Source organism: Agelaius tricolor, unplaced genomic scaffold, assembly GCF_023055355.1.
Source record: "Agelaius tricolor isolate 1412-34295 unplaced genomic scaffold, bAgeTri1.0.p SCAF_18, whole genome shotgun sequence".
Taxonomy (NCBI): Eukaryota; Metazoa; Chordata; class Aves; order Passeriformes; family Icteridae; genus Agelaius; species Agelaius tricolor.
The window spans coordinates 15,770,806-15,790,055 of record NW_027269278.1 but is presented as its reverse complement, the minus strand read 5'-3'; the positions used below and the strand labels follow the sequence as shown (position 1 = coordinate 15,790,055).

Sequence of the window (19,250 nt, the reverse complement as noted above, 5' to 3'; positions counted from 1 at the left end):
TGGATGGAGAAATGTTTAACAGAACTGTTTAACAGCAGATTTGTTGGTTTTCTGGTGCAGGACATAAGATGAAGAAGTGTGTGCTTGGTACCCACAGCAAGTAGACAATAGTTTGCTCTACATTTGGTTAATAAATCCACATTATTACACATCCAGCATGGTCAGGCTCCACTGGCAGGCTACAAATCAGTAGTAGTCTGACAGTCTCTTGAATTAAAGATAACTAAACTAATACTTACCAAAAAATTAGAAGCATCACTTCTTACTCCTAGTGAAGAGTGGCAGCAGCATTTCAAAGCCTCACCACAGGGAGCCAGAGGAGCCCAGCCAGGGCTCTCTGCAAGGGGAGCAGCCCCACAGAGCACAGCAGGGCCAGCCACAGCACACAGGCTCAGTCCAGCAAGGACCACTCCAAATGTGCCAGTCCTGCAGCTCTGCTGTCTCAGGCAGCATTTTTCCATCTGCAGCTCCCCACACAACCCTGCTGTTGTTGCAATGTTGCAGTTCCACCTTCAGGTTCTGGGATTAAACTCTTCTCCAAGGCTCCTTGTCAAAGTCAAACCACATAATCTGGGCTTGACAGCAGTCAGAAACATCCCACCAAGCTCAATGAAACACTGGAACAATATTCCAAACAAAAATCTGTACCAAGGTCTAAGCCTTGGGCTGCTTCACTCCTCCTGATGTAACTTTCATTCACACCTTTGAAAAACCCTGTGATCCAACCGCCCCAAACTATGATGTTATCCCAAATCCACTCTCACCCTTGTTCACCTGGATCTGTTATCCTGTCCCAGCCTCTCTGCCTGGCCCACCACATCAGGCAGAACTCTTTCTTCCCCCTAACATGAGTAACTTCTCCCTCTCTGCATCCTGCTCTGATGTCCTTGGCTTTTCCCTGCCTGTTGCTGAGACGGTCTCTAACAGGCTGTACTTTCCCAGGCTGGAAACGTTCCCTGAGGTTCATTATCCACTTGTCAACATCTGTCCCAAGGTCAGGGGCCTTCCAAGGCAGCCAGTTCTTCCTGCTCCCTTCCCACAACGCTCATCAGGGCTCAGCTCCACCAACACAGGCATCCAGAGCCTCTTCTCAGTCCATCAAACCAGCCCTCTCCATTTAGGAGAGGAGAGGCTAAAAGTTACAAGTTCCATGTCAGTAGAAAGTTCCCCAGTGCCTTCCAGTAATTGTGTACTATTTATGGGAATTCCCTTCTGCTTCCCAAAATTTCCCTTCTGCTCTTTAGAATTTTCCCACAGCTTTCTAAGAGCTGTGCATTTCCTTCTAGGAATTCTCCACTGCCTTATAGCAATTCCTCCTCACTTCATACAGAATTCCCTCCAACTTCCTGGGAATTTGTAGGGAACTTTTTCAGAACTCATATTTTGCTTTCCTGGGGTTCTCCCACAGCTGTCTAAGAATTCAATTTTCCTTTCTAGAGATTTCTCATAATTTTTCCATTATTTTCTAGGACTTTCCTGTGTTTTTCTACACATTTTCCATACCTTTCCAGGAATTTCCTGCCTCTATGAATCTCTCACTTCTCTCTAGGCACTTCTGTCTGCTTTCAGGTATATCCACCAGGTTGTGGCCCAGTGTCAAGGGTTTTTCCATATTGGTTGTGTATCTGCATGTTGTGATGTGCCCAGTTGTCCTCTGGTGTCCTGTTTTGTCATATATGACAGATTTTGTCACTGGTGTGCTGGCACACCTCGTTCTCATATTTTTAACTATTTTATAAAGCCACAGGAAAGGCTCAGGAGGTGAAAGTAAAAGGATTAATCAATATCTGGTCCCTAGATGCTGATGAAAAAAAAATTGTCAGGTCTGTTTGAAGGAGCAGTGAGAGCTGGCATGGATCTTCATGGCAGCAATGATCCCACATGAGACATTTATAAAATAGCCACATCATAGAGGAAATGGCTTCCTAATCCCTTTGAAAGGCTGGATTATCCCTTTAAACACAGCTTTATGTCCCTTCTAAATGCAGATTGGCTTTTCATCTTCATTCCCTTCCATTCTTATCCAATATAACTGTGCATCTAGAGAAAGAGGAAAATTGAGTATGCATTTAATTTAGCTTGGCACAGTAGAGCATGAGTAACCTGGAACTGAGTTCAAATATTGCAGATGGAGCCAAAGCATTTAAGTGATTTTGTAAGTAACACTCTATCAGCTTATATAAGAGTTTCATTACAATTTATATTGCCAAAAAATGTCGTGTTACTTGCCTGTTTGATCAAATTTCCCAAGATAATAGTTTATTCCTTATCAGCTGAGACTGGAAAGACAGGGAGGTGGTTTTTGATGTACTGACACAGACTCACAGAAATCACTGGCTCATTTACAAAAACAATCCTTGAACTCCCTCAGAGTGCACTGATGTCCCAGTCTGAAGTTTGGATCTTCTACATAAAATTAATGTATATTACGTCAGGAAACCACAGGAAATGCTGGATGTGCGTGGTTCACCTTGCCCAGCATTCTGCTCCTGAGAGCAAAACCCAGCACAGAGCCTTCACAGGCACCTCCCATCGAGTGCTAATGAATCATTCCCAGAAATGCTGCTGCTTTCTTCTGGCAAACCCCTGATAACAGCCAGCTTGGTGCCAAGGCCAGCTCCTGACATCATATTCCTGATCCAGCTGCTGAAAACACCCCAGATCCCTGCACGTGCCTTTGGGAACATCATCACATCATTTCCCACTGCTCTACAACTACATTTTTTCATGGAACAGAGAAGTCTTGACATCCAGCACGTTTGCCTTCACTCTGACTGCACGGTTTTCAACCCGGGGTTTGAAATTCCTGGTCCTGCAGTGCCACTTACTGGACATTTCTGTTCAGAAAAGCATGTGCAGCAGCTCTTCATTTACTCAGTTGATTCTCAGGGCTAATTTGAAATGAAGAAAAATATAAAATACACCAATGTTCATTTGGGAATACAGGAAAGCAAATACAATAAAGTTTGTTTCTTCGATGAGACAGTAATTGTGGAGGAACAGAAATCCTCTTTTTCTGGTCAGTGTAGGGAAGAATTTGCCCTGTAATAGTCTGGGAATTCTTCCAGGTGGAAACATGCAGATGGTCAAATTCATCCCTAGTTCAACAAATGTACATGGGAATTTGCAGGATTTATTAATATATCCCTTGGGAAATAAGGCAACTGCAAGGAATGCTTCAGAAAGAGTTGGGGTGGGGTTTATTTCATTAATCCAGACATACGTTTTTAATAGACACAAAAACACTTTAGTGTGAAAATTAGTGCAGATGAAGAAAGACAAAGAGTCAGAGGTGAGATATTCTCTGTGACTACACATACTCACCCATTTGCCTTTCAGTTTGTAGCTCATGAGTAGCTGCTGCTGATTGCTCAGAGCCATCTCAAGCCTTCTCAGGATTCATGGCAAAATATCAGATTTGTTACTCAGCAATGGGAGAAATGACTCGTCCAGTGAAAGAGAAGTTATGTAGCTGCTCAAAACCATCTGCACTGAGCACAGAGCAAACTATTAACTCTTGCAGCTTTGCATGTAGTGACTCAGAAAGAATTTAGGCATTCATATATCCACATTTAATACTCTGCAAGCAGAATTTCAATTGTGATGTGAAGAAAAATCCACACGTGGTTTTAAATCAGATTAACAAGTTGGTATCTTTGGGACACAAGGAATTATTACAGGCAGAACACATCAGTCCTCAGAATGCAAACCATACAAAACAACCCCAGTTATACCCAACAACAACTAATTTATTTCTCTGTACAACATCCAGCTGTTTCCATTTCCTGAATAAGGTTTTTTTTCTGCTCAGTCATTGCCACATTTTTTAGCAACAAGTGTTATGGCCAGATACCACCACAGATGTACCAGTGTTGGATCTGTCACTGGTCATGGAGACTGGGAGCTGACTGACAAGATTAAAAAGAATTAGACATTAGCAGGGAAATATATAAATTGTGCACAACTTTCATTGTGCAGTGCAAGGATATCAGTGCCAATTTTTATTCTTTCATGATGGACTCTCACTTGGTATATTTGCAGCTGCAATTGTCATATTTATATCTCTAAGATTTAAGTTGTGGAGCCACAGGGGAAATAGAACAGGAGACATCTGAGATTGGATGTGGCTGTGTCAGAATGAAGGTTGACTCTTAATTTTTTTATTAAAAATCATGAACTGAGTTGGCTTTCAGTTAAAAACTGAAAACAAACTCCAGCCTACACAATTCTATTTTATGAAATATATATATATATAATTTCATAGAAGTTGAGTGTTAACAGCAAAGCTTTCATCAGTAAGTGCAACTCCACAAACACTTGATACCGGGGTAGAGTCATGGCTTTTTAATATAAAATGGTTTTTTTAATACAAAATCCCATTCAGTATGAATAATCAATCAGCAGGGAGAGGGAGGTCAGTCCTGCATCCAAAGAGCTGAAGAGTAGGATTGCTCTGCTTGCACAGCTGCCACTCCTCCACGTTGCACAGGACTGATGTGAAAAAGAAGGGGAAGTAAAAATACAAATCAAAAGGTTTGAAATTCAAAGTGTTTCTACTGTCGCAGCAGCCCAGCCATTCTGGGAATAACAGGAACAAGGAAAATGACAGTGGGGAGGCCACCATTTGTCCCTGTGCCGGTTTCCTCCTCCAAAGCTGCATCCAGAGCATCATTTCTGGGTGCCAGCAGCTCTGAATTGCTGAAATAGAGATGAAGACACGTTCTGCCCTGAGAGCTGCTGCCTTCCCAGTGCCCACAGCACACACCAGGGTTGGGAACCCGGCTGAGGAGGGGATGTGTGTGAGCAGGGGTTACAGTGACATGCAGATATTCCTTATCTGGCTGCTAATGCACTCTTTATCTCCTCCCTCAGGTGTGAGCGCTGTGACAAGCCTCGTACTTGAGCGACCTTCAGAGCAGCCTCCTGAGCTGTGCTGTCCTCACAAGTGGCAATTTATTGTCCCTCATCGCCAGGTTTGGGGGCTTAGTGTGGCTTAGGTTTCTGGTAATAACCCTGAAACAACAGTCCCAGTCCAGTGCAGCCTGGAGGAGATTGATGGGAGACCTCACCGCAGTCCCTGTATGGGCCATTCGGGGCCGTACTGAGGGGTTGGAGTCAATGATTCTCGAGAGTCCCTTAAACTCAGAATAGTCCGTGATTCTGTGATTCTGTGATTTTATGGGCTGCAGCTTCCTCAGGAGGGGCAGCACCCATCCCTGCCCCCTGTGACCAGTGATAGGACTCGAGAGAATCGCTGGAGCTGTGTCAGGGGAGAAAATTAGGAAAAGGTTCTTCACTCAGAGGGTGGTTGGGCTCCACAGAGAATCAATCCCAAGAGAGCTCACGAGGAGCGTTTGTCTGGCAAACGCTCTCAGCACACGGTGGGATAAGTGGGGCTGTGGGGGGCCAGCAGTGGGACCCTGCCGATCCCAGCGGGTCCCCGCCAGCACATTTATTCCATTAAATAATTAACAACAGTAACTGCGCGAGAAACGCGATCCACCCCGAGCCGAGCCGGGCCTTCAGGCCAGCGCGCTGAGGGAGGCGCGGGCGGCCCCGGGCGCTGCCCGCACGGCCCTGCCCGGCCCTGCCCGGCCCGGCCCCGGCGGGGCGGAGCGAGGCGGAGCGGGGCGGCCCTGGCGGCTCCCGGCCCCTCGCCCGCCGCGCCGAGCGAGCGAGGCTCTTCCGGGCAGCGGGGCCAGCGCGGCGCGGGGCCGGGGCCGGGTGAGTAGCGGGACCGGGGCCGGGCAGCGCCCGCGGGGATGGGCTGCGGCCGGGAACGGGCGGAGGAGCCGGTGGCGCTCCCAAGTGCTGTGTACTGTGCTGAGCAGGCAGGGACCCAGCTCCATCTGCCACCTCAGCCCCCTCCGCAGGGACCCAGCGCCCCGTGTTGCTCTGTCCCCTTCACAGGGGAGCAGCCCCCCCGTGGCGCCTCGGCCCCTCCGCAGAAGCCCAGCCCCATCTGTCACCTCTGTTACCCCTACAGAGGCCCTGATCTGTTTGTGAGCTCTCCTCCCTCCTCAGGGGTCCAGCCCTGTCTGCCTCCTCCAGCCCCTCCACAGGGACAAGCCCATTTGTCACCCCAGGCCCCTCCACAGGGGACCAGCCCCACCTCCGTTACCCTGCAGAGCCCCTGATCTGTTTTGTCGCCCTGTCCCCTCCACTGAGGTCCAGCCCCATGTGTCATCCCCTCCATCCATCGGGGCCTATCTCTGTGTGTCACCCTGTCACCCCCCCAGGGTCCCAGCCCCATGTGCCACCCTGTCCCTGTGTGAGCTGGATGCTGGCGGTGTGGGGCTGTCACACCCCCCTCCTCCCTGCACACATAACAGCTCCCAAAACCTGTCCCTGACCGCTCGCTGTCCCCTGAGCAGCGCTGTCTGTGTCACAGGGATTGTGTGACAGCGGCACAGGTTCCAGGCCTGCAAGAGACAAGGCTCCCTGCTGCAGGATCATCATTTCCAGGGAAGGAAATCACCAGATAACTTCAAGGTCAGACACCTGGTAGTCAGAGACAGAATTTTAAATATAAGTATTAATAATTTTTTTAATTTATTGAATTATAAATAATCTATTGTTATTATACTGCTGGGCGGGGTGAAGATTGGCTTTGTACCAATGTGCAATTAAAATATCACCTGGATAGAAAAAGATAAATGGAATAGGGAAAAGTACAGAAGCCATGAACACCCCTGGGGTAGTGCTAGAGCTACTGCAGTTTATTGGTGGGGGTTAAAACACAAGGAGCAGAAACAAGCTTGCAGCAGTCAGCACTGAAATGAGAGGTTGCACTAACCTTGGTTAGCAAAGGAGGTTTATTCTCCTGAATGTGGAGATGAGCTGAACACAGGCAGTGTCTCTGGACGTGCCTCGTGCAGAGGAGAGGAGGTGGCAAAGCAAAGCTGACAGAGCTGAGCTGGCTGCAGGGACCTCTAACATCTAGAGCTGGCTTTAGTGCAGAATGATGAAATTTCTGGTCAAGTTACACACCAAACATGGCTCCTGTTTTGAGGAGAGAGCCCCAGCAGCAGGCTCGTCTCACCCTGGCTGCTGCTTTTGTTGCTAGGCTACAAGTGGGATGTACATTTATAAGCAAAAAAAAAAAAGAAAAACCAAGCATCTTGTAGTGTTGCCATGCTTTGCCTTCTCCAGCATTCCATTTAGGATTGCAGCAGGAAAAATCAGAGTGCAGACAAATTTTTTTTCCCCCTGGTGATTTAAATAGGCATTTTACTGGTGGAAGGTGCCTTGAGTAAGAAAAACTTGGCAAGTGTTTTTAACATTTGGTGTGAGTACATTGCATCAGACTCCCAGTCATCAGCTGTACTGCTTGTTTCAAACTGTGGCAGCAAATGTACTGCAAATAGAGGAATACCACTGCTTACAGACCCTGATAAGTCTCACATGTGCTCTTTTGCCACCACACAAAAGTGCTTTTTTCCCCAGAAAGTCTATTAGTTCTTCCCATTGGAACTAATTAACTGCCATGACTGACATCCCTGGAGAAGGCCTTGTGTTCCTTTCTTCGCCAGAGCAATTAAAACATGGATTTGCCTTTCTGCTGTTGCTTTGCCAATGTTTTGTAGTTTTAAAGTAGAACAGGTCACTTTTTCCTAATCAGAGGGAGGTTTATTTCCTGTCTTTTCTCCTAAGCCAACATAACATCCCTTTGGGTGGGCATTGTGGAAAATTAAGCATTGGAAAAGAAAAATCTTGAGTTTGTTCAGACAAAGGAGCCCCGAAAAAGGAACAATGTGTTACTTGAGGAATAAAGAGGCCTAGCAGGACTCTGGAGTATTTCTCTATCAAAGTGGCCTGGGAAATGTTTAAGAAGAACTCAGCTCTGCAAAAACAGCCAGCTGTGGGCACTTTGATTTACAAAGAGAAGGAAGAAGAGAAGCTGTTCACCCCATTTTCTAGCAGCAGGTACTTTTCTCAACCTCAGGATTTTCCAGGCTGCATCTCATTTCCCAGAACAAGGCACTGACAGCTGGACATCATGTTGTTAAGGGACTGCTTTAAAAAATGGAGATGTAGGGGCTAAAGTGTCTCAAATCTTATTTTTGTCTCTCCCAGTGCACATGAAATATCAGCAGCACCTGGCTCTAACTTTTGAACTATTCTTATTCTAAAGGACTCTGTGAAGACAGAGGTTCTGCTGTTATCTTCTAATCTTACTGGGTTTTCAGGGAAAAGCCTCACTCTTGTTCTTTAAAAAAAGAATTCCTAGTTGTCTCTAGAAGATTTTGTGAATCATTATCTGATCTGAGCACCTTTACCTCACCAGAACTTACAGGTGTTAGTCCTGGTAAGGGACACCACAAAAGTGACACCTTTCTTTCAGCGTTTGTGCAGGCTGCTTGGAGTTCTGTTTGAAGCTGGATTACTCAGCTCATCCCGTGCTTTGTAGCAGGAGGTTGCAGTTTGGGAGCTGGGCACCAAGAAGTCAAATGTCACAGTGAGCATTGTCACAATTATATCTGCCCTGCTTTTGGATGTGAAATTCTCTTTAGACTTCTCCCTGGCTTCACACTTACATCATCATGAAATTTCCTTTCCTGTCACTCTAGTCCCAGTTCTAGCTGATACTGTAAAGAAACTGACGAAAATTCTTAATTTTGGAGTGGAGTTTTTCAAGGCTTAGGTTAAAATACAAGGTGTCAATAACATAAGAAAATATAAATTGTTCCAAGGAAGGTGGCAAAGCTGCATTTCATCATTTGTGCACTGCTGCATGAGTTTAAGTTGCCCAGAATTTCCCAGATCATTTGCCCATCTGGATTATTCAGTCGTGCAACACAGTTTAAAATAAGTTATCAAATATCTGGGTTGTTCAAAATTGAGTGAAATAAATTAAATAGTCATTGCTACTCTTCTCACTGTTGCTTTGTTTTGAAAAGTGGTTGCATGACCTTCAAATGAGATGGTTAAAAGATGAACTTTGTAAAGGACCAGCAGAGAGTTGAACTCCTGACAACTCCTGAATCTGCATTTTGTACAATTGTTGCAACTGCTGCTGTTAACCTTTAAACAAGGTTTAAAGTCTTCTGTTATTGCTGGTTCTGTGGAAAATCTAAATGTAGCCTTTGTACCAAAATTGTTGATCAGACTTTGTGCAGGTTTTGACTGTAATTATTTTGTTAAAGCAGGCCCTCTCACTTATTCTGAAGCCCTTTATTCCCCCCAGTTAATATTAGTATTAAACTTTATAGTGTGACCTGGCAGATGGTTCCATGTGATCAGAGATGGCAAGAAATTTGCCATGGGCAGGGAGGGACACGTTCCACTAAACCAGGGTACCCCAGGCCCTGTCCAGCCTGGCCTTGGTCACCTCCAGGGATCCAGGGGCAGCCACTGCTTCTCTGGGCACCCTGGGTGCCTCACCACCCTCACAGGGAAGGGTTTTCTCCTGATATCCAATCTAACCCTGCTCTGTTTCAGTTTGAAGCCATTTCCCAGAGGCTTGTGAAAAGTCTCTCCTCTTCTTTCCCATGAGCTCCCCTCAGCCACTGGAAGGCCTCAATGAGGCTGAGCATTCCTAATTCTCTCAACTTTTCCTCGCTGGAGGAAAACACAGCCATGTGTGGAGGAAAAACTTTATCACCATCAGTTATGACCCTAAAAATGTGTTACATAGGAGGAGCTACACATGAATAATCAAACCTCTGTGTGAGTGCTGGGGAGACAAAGAGTGCCAAAAAATGTCCCTGGTCACGAGAATGCCACCCCTGGCATTGTTCAGGGCCAGGGTTTGCCCAGCCCAGCTGATGCTCAGCAGACAATCCCACAGCACGAGGCAGGGTTTAGCTGCTCTGCTCCACAGGCACTTTGGATTCGCTGCTCTGGTTTGGGAACTGAAAGGGTTTCGAGATATGAATGTGCCAGAGAGCATAGTCCAGCCTTCAGTGCTGATTTAATTTGCTGGGGAAAACAGCTGCAGGGTTTCCAGGTACAAATGGTTCTGTTAAATACCTTCCTAATCGATCTGTTATGTGAAATAGTGAAAATATGGATCATTTTCTCCCTTACTGCACGTTTTCCGTGAGAGTTGTTAATTGTTTGACTGTGTTACAATGTCATTCTTTATCCTTTCCAGTACTGCTGATCCTCCTATGTGAACACAACCTCAAAGTGACATTTCAGTATGGATTATTACAACAACTGATGTGTTTGTAAAATTCAATTTGTTTCCCAAATCCTCTGTCCGTGGCTTTGTTTGTGGAGAAGAGCACATTGCTTGGGCAATTTTGCTGATTCCACATTAAAAGTAAAGGTGCTGTTGATTGAAATTTTATTCTATTTCAGGATTAGTTCAGGTGTTTTCTAGGTAGCAGCAGGTGGGAACAATAAATTCAGGTATTTACATATATGGGCACCTTAATTAATTAATTAATGGTTGGGTAGTTTGCCTTCATAGGTTGATTGTAACAAAGCAAACAGTTTTATCTTTATGTTTATTGTACTTTTGCTTTCCAGTTCCCTTGCAAACTTTCAACTTATCTCAAGGTTCATATGGATTTATTTAAATTTTATTTAATCCTAATGTCCTTTATTTTTTCTGTTCCCAATTCGATTACAGATAATGAGAACTTAAATCTTGGGCACACTTAGTACAGAGGGAAAATTAGATCACTGAAAATAGTGGAGTTCCACCCTTGACAAAGCATTGTAGTTAAAATAATAATTAAATCTTAAGTAGTTTTATTCCAGTGCTTTTATTATTAAGTATTTGAATGGATTATGCAAACAGCAGCTCCCCTCTGAAATTGTATCTGAAAATTAAGGTGACAGGTAGGTAAAAATAGTGTTGCAGCAACTTAAATTGAGGGTGTTGCACCTCTTTCTTACAGTTTTACAGTTTTAATGAAAAATGAAACTTTAAAAAAAGCCATCTAATTTATGATGATGACTATGGCTGTTAGACAATATATTGATGAAACCTTTTTTGTGCAGTCACCACTACTACTTTATAGTTGGACATTTTGTTTTATAAGGGATCCCTTTGAAGTCTAACAGCACTTTATTAGCTTATGGTTTTGCTTTATGGGATTTATTTCCCTTTTCAGCATTTACTAATGGGGTCTGATGAGTCATGAGTAACATTATGCAATCTCTTTAAAATAAGAAATGGGGCTTTTGTTGTAAAAATATTTTGCTGGAAAACCTCTAAGTTTTCAAGACAGAAATTCCCTGGTTCTCTTAGGCACTGTTGTAACAGGTCTGTGATTCAGAGTCCCGTGACTGGCAAACTCAGCCACCTTTTTTACTTCACTGCAAATGTTACCTGTCTCCAAATCACGTTATTCTCAACTTTTTTACACTCCCTTGTGTGTGTTACATCTGCTCTTTCTCTGTGGGCACTGGGGGTCTGTCTGGTTTAAGTTCTTTAGACCAGCATTGTTCCTACTTATCTGCTAAAAGGGCAAGTCAGCCACATCACTGAGAGAAGAAAATGGGTTTGTGTACCTAAATAGCTGTCACCTAAAATTTAAACCCCTTTTTACAGGAGATTCAACCCTTTGCAGGGTGGGCAGCTGTGCCACCCCCCATCTATGCAGGACTGAATGTCCTTTATTAAGATTAGTAATAGTGAGCTCCGTGTTCTCTGTTCCCATCTTTCTAAACAGTCACAGACATGTCAAGCATGATTTTTTGTTGTAGCACATGAATTAATGGATGTTTTCCATTTTCCTGCTATGTTGCTTTTTGCTGCTGCAGCAGCACTAAGCCTGCTTTGTAGATTTACAAGGAGAAAGAGAGACCAAACCTGTGCTGACCTGTCTCTGGTAGCTGAGTCTGGCTAGGATGGGTAACAGCAGGAGGAGAGGCATGGAAACATCTGGGAAATCTGTTCCAGGGCTCAGGCACTGCCCAGGGCAGAGCTGTGCCCCCTGTGCAGGGGCAGCTCCTGGCTCAGTCCCTGCCCGTTCCTGTGGTGCCACTGCTGGGCCCCAGGGCAGAGCCTGGCCCTGCTCTGACCTCCCTGCACACAGGGACACCCAGGGACTCTCCAGGCTGAGCAGCCCCAGCTCCCTCAGCCTTTCCTGGACACAGAAATGCTCCAGGCCCTTTCTCAGCTCTGCAGCCTCTGCTGGATGTGCTCCAGGAGCTCCCTGTCCTGAGGATCCAGAGCTGGACACCCAGAGGTGCCTCAAAGGGTTGAGCAGAGAGGCAGCATCACCCCTGACCTGCTGCAAATGCTCTGCCCAATGCACCCCAGGGTCCTGCTGGCACTCTGGGTTACCAGGACACTTGGCTGGTCATGCAGAGCTCACTGTCCAGCAGGACTCCAGAGCTGCCCCAGCAGGTCACCCCAGCTGGGCAGCTGCAGGGCTTTATTTCCCTCCAGTACAATCTCTCTGCTGCATTAGTTTCCTGCCAAGATAGTGAATTCCATCAGCTCACCTGGGTCAAGGATCATCAGAGCAGACATAGAGTAGATAAAGTGGGGAGGGGATAAAGGATGTGAAGGTGTTTAATCTCCTGTGTTCTGTGCATTCACCTTTTCTGATTGTTTCAGACTGCAACAATCCTGAATGGAACCATCTGCAGTGAAGGCAGATCCTTAATGTTTAGATTTGTTATTACTGAGGGACTTGGCTTTGTGAACAGAGGTATCAGAAGTAAATAAAGGGAATTCCCAGAGAACCCAGTAGTGTATATTCTAATCAGAATGAAAAGAATTATCCAGAATGAAAAGAAAGAAAAAAGCTTCTATGGATGCACTGCTTTATTCAGCATTCATTAGACAGCTTTAACCAGATTATCATAAGCTATCCTAAAGCAGCTTTAATCTTTCTTAATGAAATGGATAATTTAATTAGAAAACATTTACACTTGAATTTTCCTGCAAATAAGGGAAGCAGTCACAGAACAGGTTACCAGCCCTAATGTCCTGATTTTTATCTTTATTTTGGTGGAAAAGAGGGTTTGAATAAATGAGTGCACTTGCCTTCATAGGGCTTTGCAAAACCAGCAGTTCCCATTTTAGACCAGAAGATGGACCATTAATTCACAACACAGCACTGCTCGCAGGAGGGTGTTTTTTAACGGCAAAGTACTAAGAAAAGGAAAAGAGACTAAGGAGCATCTCCTGTTGAGATGCTGTGCATGAAAAATCTGTTCTCCAAATCTGTCCTGGGTCTTTTTTCATTTCCATGATCTGTGTTCATCCTGCAGCGTGCCTGGTTGAGAGAGGTACAGATGAAAATAATCCTGCTAATAAACAGTGCTTACAATAATGAACTTAACAGTGAGGGAAATGTCACTGGGAAAAGGGGAAAAGATCAGTTTCCCCTGCCAAATCTATTAGTGTTCTGATATCATAGAATAACAGAATGATTTGGGTTGGGAGGGACCTTAAAGATCATCTAAAATTGTATCTTTATTTATAAATATATGCAATTGGTTTATATAGATCCAATTTCTTTCTGCCATTTGATAACAAGCATTATTTGGAGGAGGACTTTTTTCCCCACTGGTTGTTGAATATGTTGCAGAAATTTCTTTTAAGAAAGTTAAAATCCATATACTTGTGCTGTGGAGGGACTGTCCTTTTTTCATTAGATGTTGAAGTAAATTTAGTCATCCTGAAGTAATTTTTGCTTTTCTGAGCTTTATGCCCCATAAATGCACAACTCTTCAGTGTCCCTCACTGTAGTTCTTTAACCATCTTTGAAGTATCATTAGGAGATCTGGTCATGTGTTCATAATGTAGCAATTGTTGCATTATATAATCTCTGTTTTGTTAAAGCATGGATTTAGAGAAACAACATTTATTAAAATAAATTGGTTTCCTAATTTTTGGTTTGTTTTGCTATGTCTGAGAAGTTAACTGGATTTTATTAAATATTTCATCTCTCACTGCACTTTATAGGACTTAAGGCATCTCTTGAAATAGTTGATTTCTCATTCCCTTCAATACATTATTTTCAACAAACAATAATTCATCACTGAAGTAAAGCACTTTCTGATTAATATATTGTTGTTTGGTATGTCTGTTTATTAATAAATTTCTGTGCTTCCTTTGCATCTGCCTCATGCTCAGGTATTTGTACAAATGTAATAAATAATGTATAAACATTTTGGGGCACTGGACATAGAAGCATTTCTGCAGACTTACCTCTTTAAACCCCTGTTCTGCAAATTCCTTGGTGTTTGTTCTCTGGGTTTTTTACTCTAAACGTGGCCACTTTTCATCTTGCAGGTTCTAGATACATTAGGAAATGAGTGGTATTTTGAATTGCAAATGTTGATGTTTTCTTGGCAGAGCTTTTGAAGATGGCTCCAGATATTCCATTAAATATTAACATCAAGGAGCCCCGATGGGATCAAAGCACTTTTGTTGGACGAGCCAATCACTTCTTCACTGTCACAGACCCCAGGAATATTTTGTTATCTAATGCCACACTGGAAAATGCAAGAAAAATTGTGCATGATTACAGGTATGACATTGACTACTTCTACTACTGGCCCCAAAAAGTCCAAGTCAATGCTAAGTACATGGTGATATATTTAAAAGGAAATACTTAAAACACTGTATTCATTGTAACTGCTTATTCCCACTTCAGAGCTTGAAACCATTTTATTTTTAATCAAATTTGCTAATGGATGGGGAAGTTATGCCCCTCTTAAGGGTTCTGAAATACAGAAGAGTCTAATTCTGAAGGGAGTTAATACGAAAACAAAGCTTAAAACTTATGTATAGCATTTGGAGCAGTTGGTGTCTTAAATACTCTCAAAGTGAATTTTCATCGTTTCACACTAATGACCTCAGAGATTTTGGCTCCACATTTTAGCTCTAAAACCTAATGCAGCTTTGAGTAAATAGACTCAGCCAGCATAACCACTGCTGGTTGTTTTAATTCTTTTTATTTCACCAATCCATTTAAAAGCTGAAGAATCTCTTCAAGCTATCTGAGAGTCTCCATTCACTTAGGGCGAACATCCCCAAATTCTCTGATGCCACATTTCTCACGGGCATTTGCAGCATTTTATAACACTTGTGCTTTTTGCTGTTGTCTTGTCTCTTAACCTATCCCAAGACAAGGTATTGTGGCACCTGGCTTGACAGAAGATGAGCTGTGGAGAGCAAAATACATTTATGATTCAGCCTTTCACCCCGACACTGGGGAGAAGATGTTTGTGATCGGCAGAATGTCTGCCCAGGTGCCCATGAACATGACTATCACAGGCTGCATGATGACCTTCTACAGGTGAGAGATGGCAGCAAAACACAGAAAACATTTGCCTGTGAATTAGAGAAGTGAAAATCAATGTTATTGTCAAAAGATTTATTGTAAATATTTTTAAATGTGAAATTTTCCTTCCTTTTCCTCTTCTCTCTCCTCATTCCCTCCCGTTGATTAACGGTTCTTTCTAGAAGTAGTTTTGAGATAAGCCCTTAGCCCTTCTCCTTCACCATCCCACTTTCCCTCAAACTGGGAAATGTTCCAAAATTCCATCTGTGTGGAGGACAAAGAGAAGGAGATCCCTGGGAATTTCCAGCCTTACTGGCATGCAGGATGTTCTCTCTGCCCCGTGAGTACTCGGAATGTTGGTTTTAATTACTGTTATAGACATGACCATTGGTTCTGGAGTTTCTGCAGCTCCCCTGCATTTCCTCAGTGGTTCTGGAATCTCCAGGACAGTGAAACCCACTGAAGCAGAGCCAGTGCTCTCTTAGCAGCCTCAGTGTTAGAGACACTTTTTGATACAGGATGCAGGAACTGGTGAGAGCTCAGAGGAAACAGCAGCAGCCTCTTGGGTGCTGAGATTATACAAACTCCTGACACACACCCCAGTTTTGGAAGGTGTTTATAAAACATGTGTGTGCTTTAAATTGCTGTCAAGAGTATGAATCAAACCCACAGGACAGGTGCCCATTCCCAAGCACTGCCTCCTGCAAACTGCTTGTTCTGTTATTGTCTATAACACTTAGAGAAGCTCTCTCCCTTTTCTTTGCATTATTATTCAGGTTCAAAACTAGGTGATTTTTAAATTCTTCTAAAATGACTATCAAGTATCAGTATCTCACTGACTGTATTGTTTCATTCAAATAAGCAAGAACTTCTGCATGGTTACTGCTTGCAGTGGCTTTTCTTGATTTGTCATAATTTTCTTGTGCTGTTAATTCAACTGTGAGTTTAATAACAATAATTACAATTGTTTCTCTTTTCAAGAACGACACCAGCAGTGCTTTTCTGGCAGTGGGTCAACCAGTCCTTCAATGCTATAGTGAACTACACCAACAGGAGCGGGGATGCCCCCATCACTGTCAGGTCAGGCACTAAACCTCATCATTCTGATGAATAGAAATGGCTCTCTGGTGTAATTGAACATGTTTGGGCATTAAAGTTTGAGGTGACACAGGGATAAGTTTTTCCATCAGTACTAATTATTAATTTGATATGCACAGATGAGAAGGGCAGAGCTGAGAACTCCATTTCTGCCATTAAAGACAAGCCTGAGCACCTTGATCAAGAGCACTTAGCAGGATTTAACAGGAGTCAGTGTTTCAGGGCTCAGTCAACCATTTGCAAGTTTTCCTCATCAGTTTGGTGTCCTACCAGAGTATTTCTAAGCTGATATTTTGTGGGGGCCTTTAGCTGTGTCACTGTGCCACCTTCTCAGTGCCAGCACACACCACTGAGGGTTCATTTACAAAATGAGATTCCTTCAGCTGGTCTGTGCTTGTTTCTACTTGATGTCTGGGAAAGAGATTAAATAGATGAGGAAAGCAAGACATCTCAAACTAAAAGAGGGGAAATTTAGGTTGGATAAACAGAAAAAATCTTCCTTGTGAGGGTGGTGAGGCCCTGGCACAGTTACCCAGGGAAGCTGTGGCTGCCCCATCCCTGGAAGCGTCCAAGGCCAGGCTGGATGGGGCTTGGAGCAACCTGGGATAATGGAAGGTGTCCCTGCCCATGGCAGGGGTGGAATGGAATGAACTCCATGGTTCCTCCCAAACCATTCTATGATTCTATGAATAGAAAACTGGAATTGCAGTACTTGACTTTCTGGTTTTGAGGCTGACTTGCTTAAAGATGTCTGGGAGCAAACTGTGGATTCCAGCATATAGAGACACCTCCTAGCTGGGAAGTATGTAAAGTGTGGTTTGGGGCAGGTTGGGTTGGATTTGAGTGTTTGCAGCATAGCTGGTCTGGCTGTATGGGGTTTGGTATGGTTGATTTTAATTACTATTATAGACATGGCCTTGGAAATCCAAACTGATTTTACTAGGTTAAGCAATTAGGAAATTAAATAAAGAACTAACCCTTCAAGGTGTTTATTCAGGTACATGAGAAAATGCTGAACAGGCAGCAACACACAACCAGCAGAACCTGATTCAGTATTACAATGTGGCTTGAATAAGATTTTACTGCTAGTGAAATCAAAGTGTTTAATTCAGTGTCCCATTTAGATCTTCCATCCCCACCTTATTGCAGTAGCACAAGAAAGCCTATTTAATTTCTGGGGGGACATAACTGTGTGTGTAAAATGTAATTGTTTTTCAGTGTAGCTGTGCATGTACAAACATTTTCATTTCTGTTTTAGCCAGCTGGGAACAGCCTATGTTTCTGCCACCACAGGTGCTGTCGCTACAGCCTTAGGACTTAATTCACTAGCAAAGGTATTGCTGGTATTTTTTTCTATTCTTCCCAAACTGTGATGTCCTGTGAGAAGCTCACAGCTCGTTTCTCCTCTGCTCATCTGTGTCATGCACAGCTCCCACTGTGGAATTGTTATGGCTGCTCATTTCTTTAGATCCCAACTTTTTTTCCCTGTGGGGATGGGTTTATGCATATCTGTCAAACAGCCCATGTTTGGTTCATGCAGACTCTATCTAATAAGGTGCCTTTTTTCCAGTTTCTTTTTCACCTTTCAAGGCATCTATTAGCACTTGGGAAATTAATTGGAGTTTTAATTACACTTCCCTGTGATGCTAAGAAATTCAGAATGGCCACTCTCCTGCCACTGCTCACTCCTGAGAGAAGCATTTATGACTTATTTCTTGTTTGAAGCTTGTTCTATCTCTGCCCCACCAGTGAGTTTTCACTGAATTTTGATGTAAAGGAAATAAATCCGGTCTGTCACTAGCAGCTGAAGCATTTCAATAATTATGTATATTTTTATTTTCCTTTTTTCTCCCCTCTCTCTGTGTTTTCCAGCGCGTCTCGCCTCTTATAGGGAGGTTTGTTCCTTTTGCTGCTGTTGCTTCTGCCAACTGCATCAATATTCCACTAATGAGACAAAGGTAGGAAAAAGAACAAAGATCACTCATGCTGGAAGAAAAGATGTTGTTCAGTTGGTAGATCAGCAAGTTACTAAATAAAGCACATTTTGTATCTTTAGCTTGTTTCAGAACCTTGCAGAAACCTCATGCATGATGTTTCGACTGGTTGTTTGTAACAACTATAAAATAGAACATAATAATTCTCTTCAGATAAATACCAAAGAGTTCTTCAGTCTTGGATCTCAGAAACCACTTACTGGTTCCTGCAAAACTTTGATCACATGGACCTTTGAATAGCAGCTACACTTGGGAAAAACAGTCATTTCAAAAATGGTGCTTGAAATCCCACCTGCAGAGCTTAGTCATAGAAGTCAGGCTCTGCAGTTCTGTTTAATCGTTGAGGTGACAAAAATGTGCAGTTTGTCAGAAACAAACTTTTTTTCTGTGTTGTGATTTGACTAGGAATAAGAATAGTAGTAGGGAAAAGCAAATTTAAAGCATCCTATTATAGACACAAGGTTATGGGCAGAAAAGACAATATTTAGACTTTATAATGGAAGTTGATCTGTGGTAGCATTTTATCTTTTGAAAAATCTGAAGAGAAGAATAAAGGCAGTCCTGAGGATATTTGCTGTTCTCTGCACTTCTCCCAGTATGAGTTTAACACCTAACCCTGCACTTGAGCAAAAGATCTAATAGAAAATAGTGCAGTTACAGAAACATACTTTGGTTTGTGCCTCCTTTTATACTTTCAAGTATATTTCTTCATGGTTGAAATGACAGCTCAGACTAGAATGCCAGGGGGGAATTTTCACAGAGCCTTCTGTTTCAACTCAGTGAAAATAATCTTCCTGTGTTCCATGAGCTGTCAGATAGGACAGGCTCCACTTCCAGAGCAGTCCAGAAAATTCCACTTTTCTGAATTAATGTGTAAAGGGACCTCTCCCTTCTGTGGAACCCAGAAAAATCATCTCTTTTTTTCCCCTTTGGAATGCTGTGACCAGACTCAAGCAGC

The 19,250-nt window shown here is 43.4% G+C and overlaps 1 protein-coding gene across 2 annotated transcripts in view; it reads left to right on the top strand.

Moving 5' to 3' along the window:
- Positions 1–5,568: 5,568 nt before the first annotated feature.
- The window catches only part of SFXN1 (sideroflexin 1), a 21,812-nt gene continuing 8,130 nt past the window's right edge, over positions 5,569–19,250 (top strand). The window contains exons 1-7 of one of the 2 annotated variants that reach the window (XM_071443566.1): positions 5,569–5,724; positions 6,392–6,492; positions 14,270–14,444; positions 15,045–15,215; positions 16,182–16,280; positions 17,557–17,632; positions 18,171–18,256. In XM_071443566.1, the coding sequence (XP_071299667.1) occupies positions 14,281–14,444; positions 15,045–15,215; positions 16,182–16,280; positions 17,557–17,632; positions 18,171–18,256 (596 nt within the window). In that variant the 5' untranslated portion in view covers positions 5,569–5,724; positions 6,392–6,492; positions 14,270–14,280. The remainder of the gene's footprint in view (positions 5,725–6,391; positions 6,493–14,269; positions 14,445–15,044; positions 15,216–16,181; positions 16,281–17,556; positions 17,633–18,170; positions 18,257–19,250) is intronic. The other variant, XM_071443567.1, reaches the window with a different exon arrangement.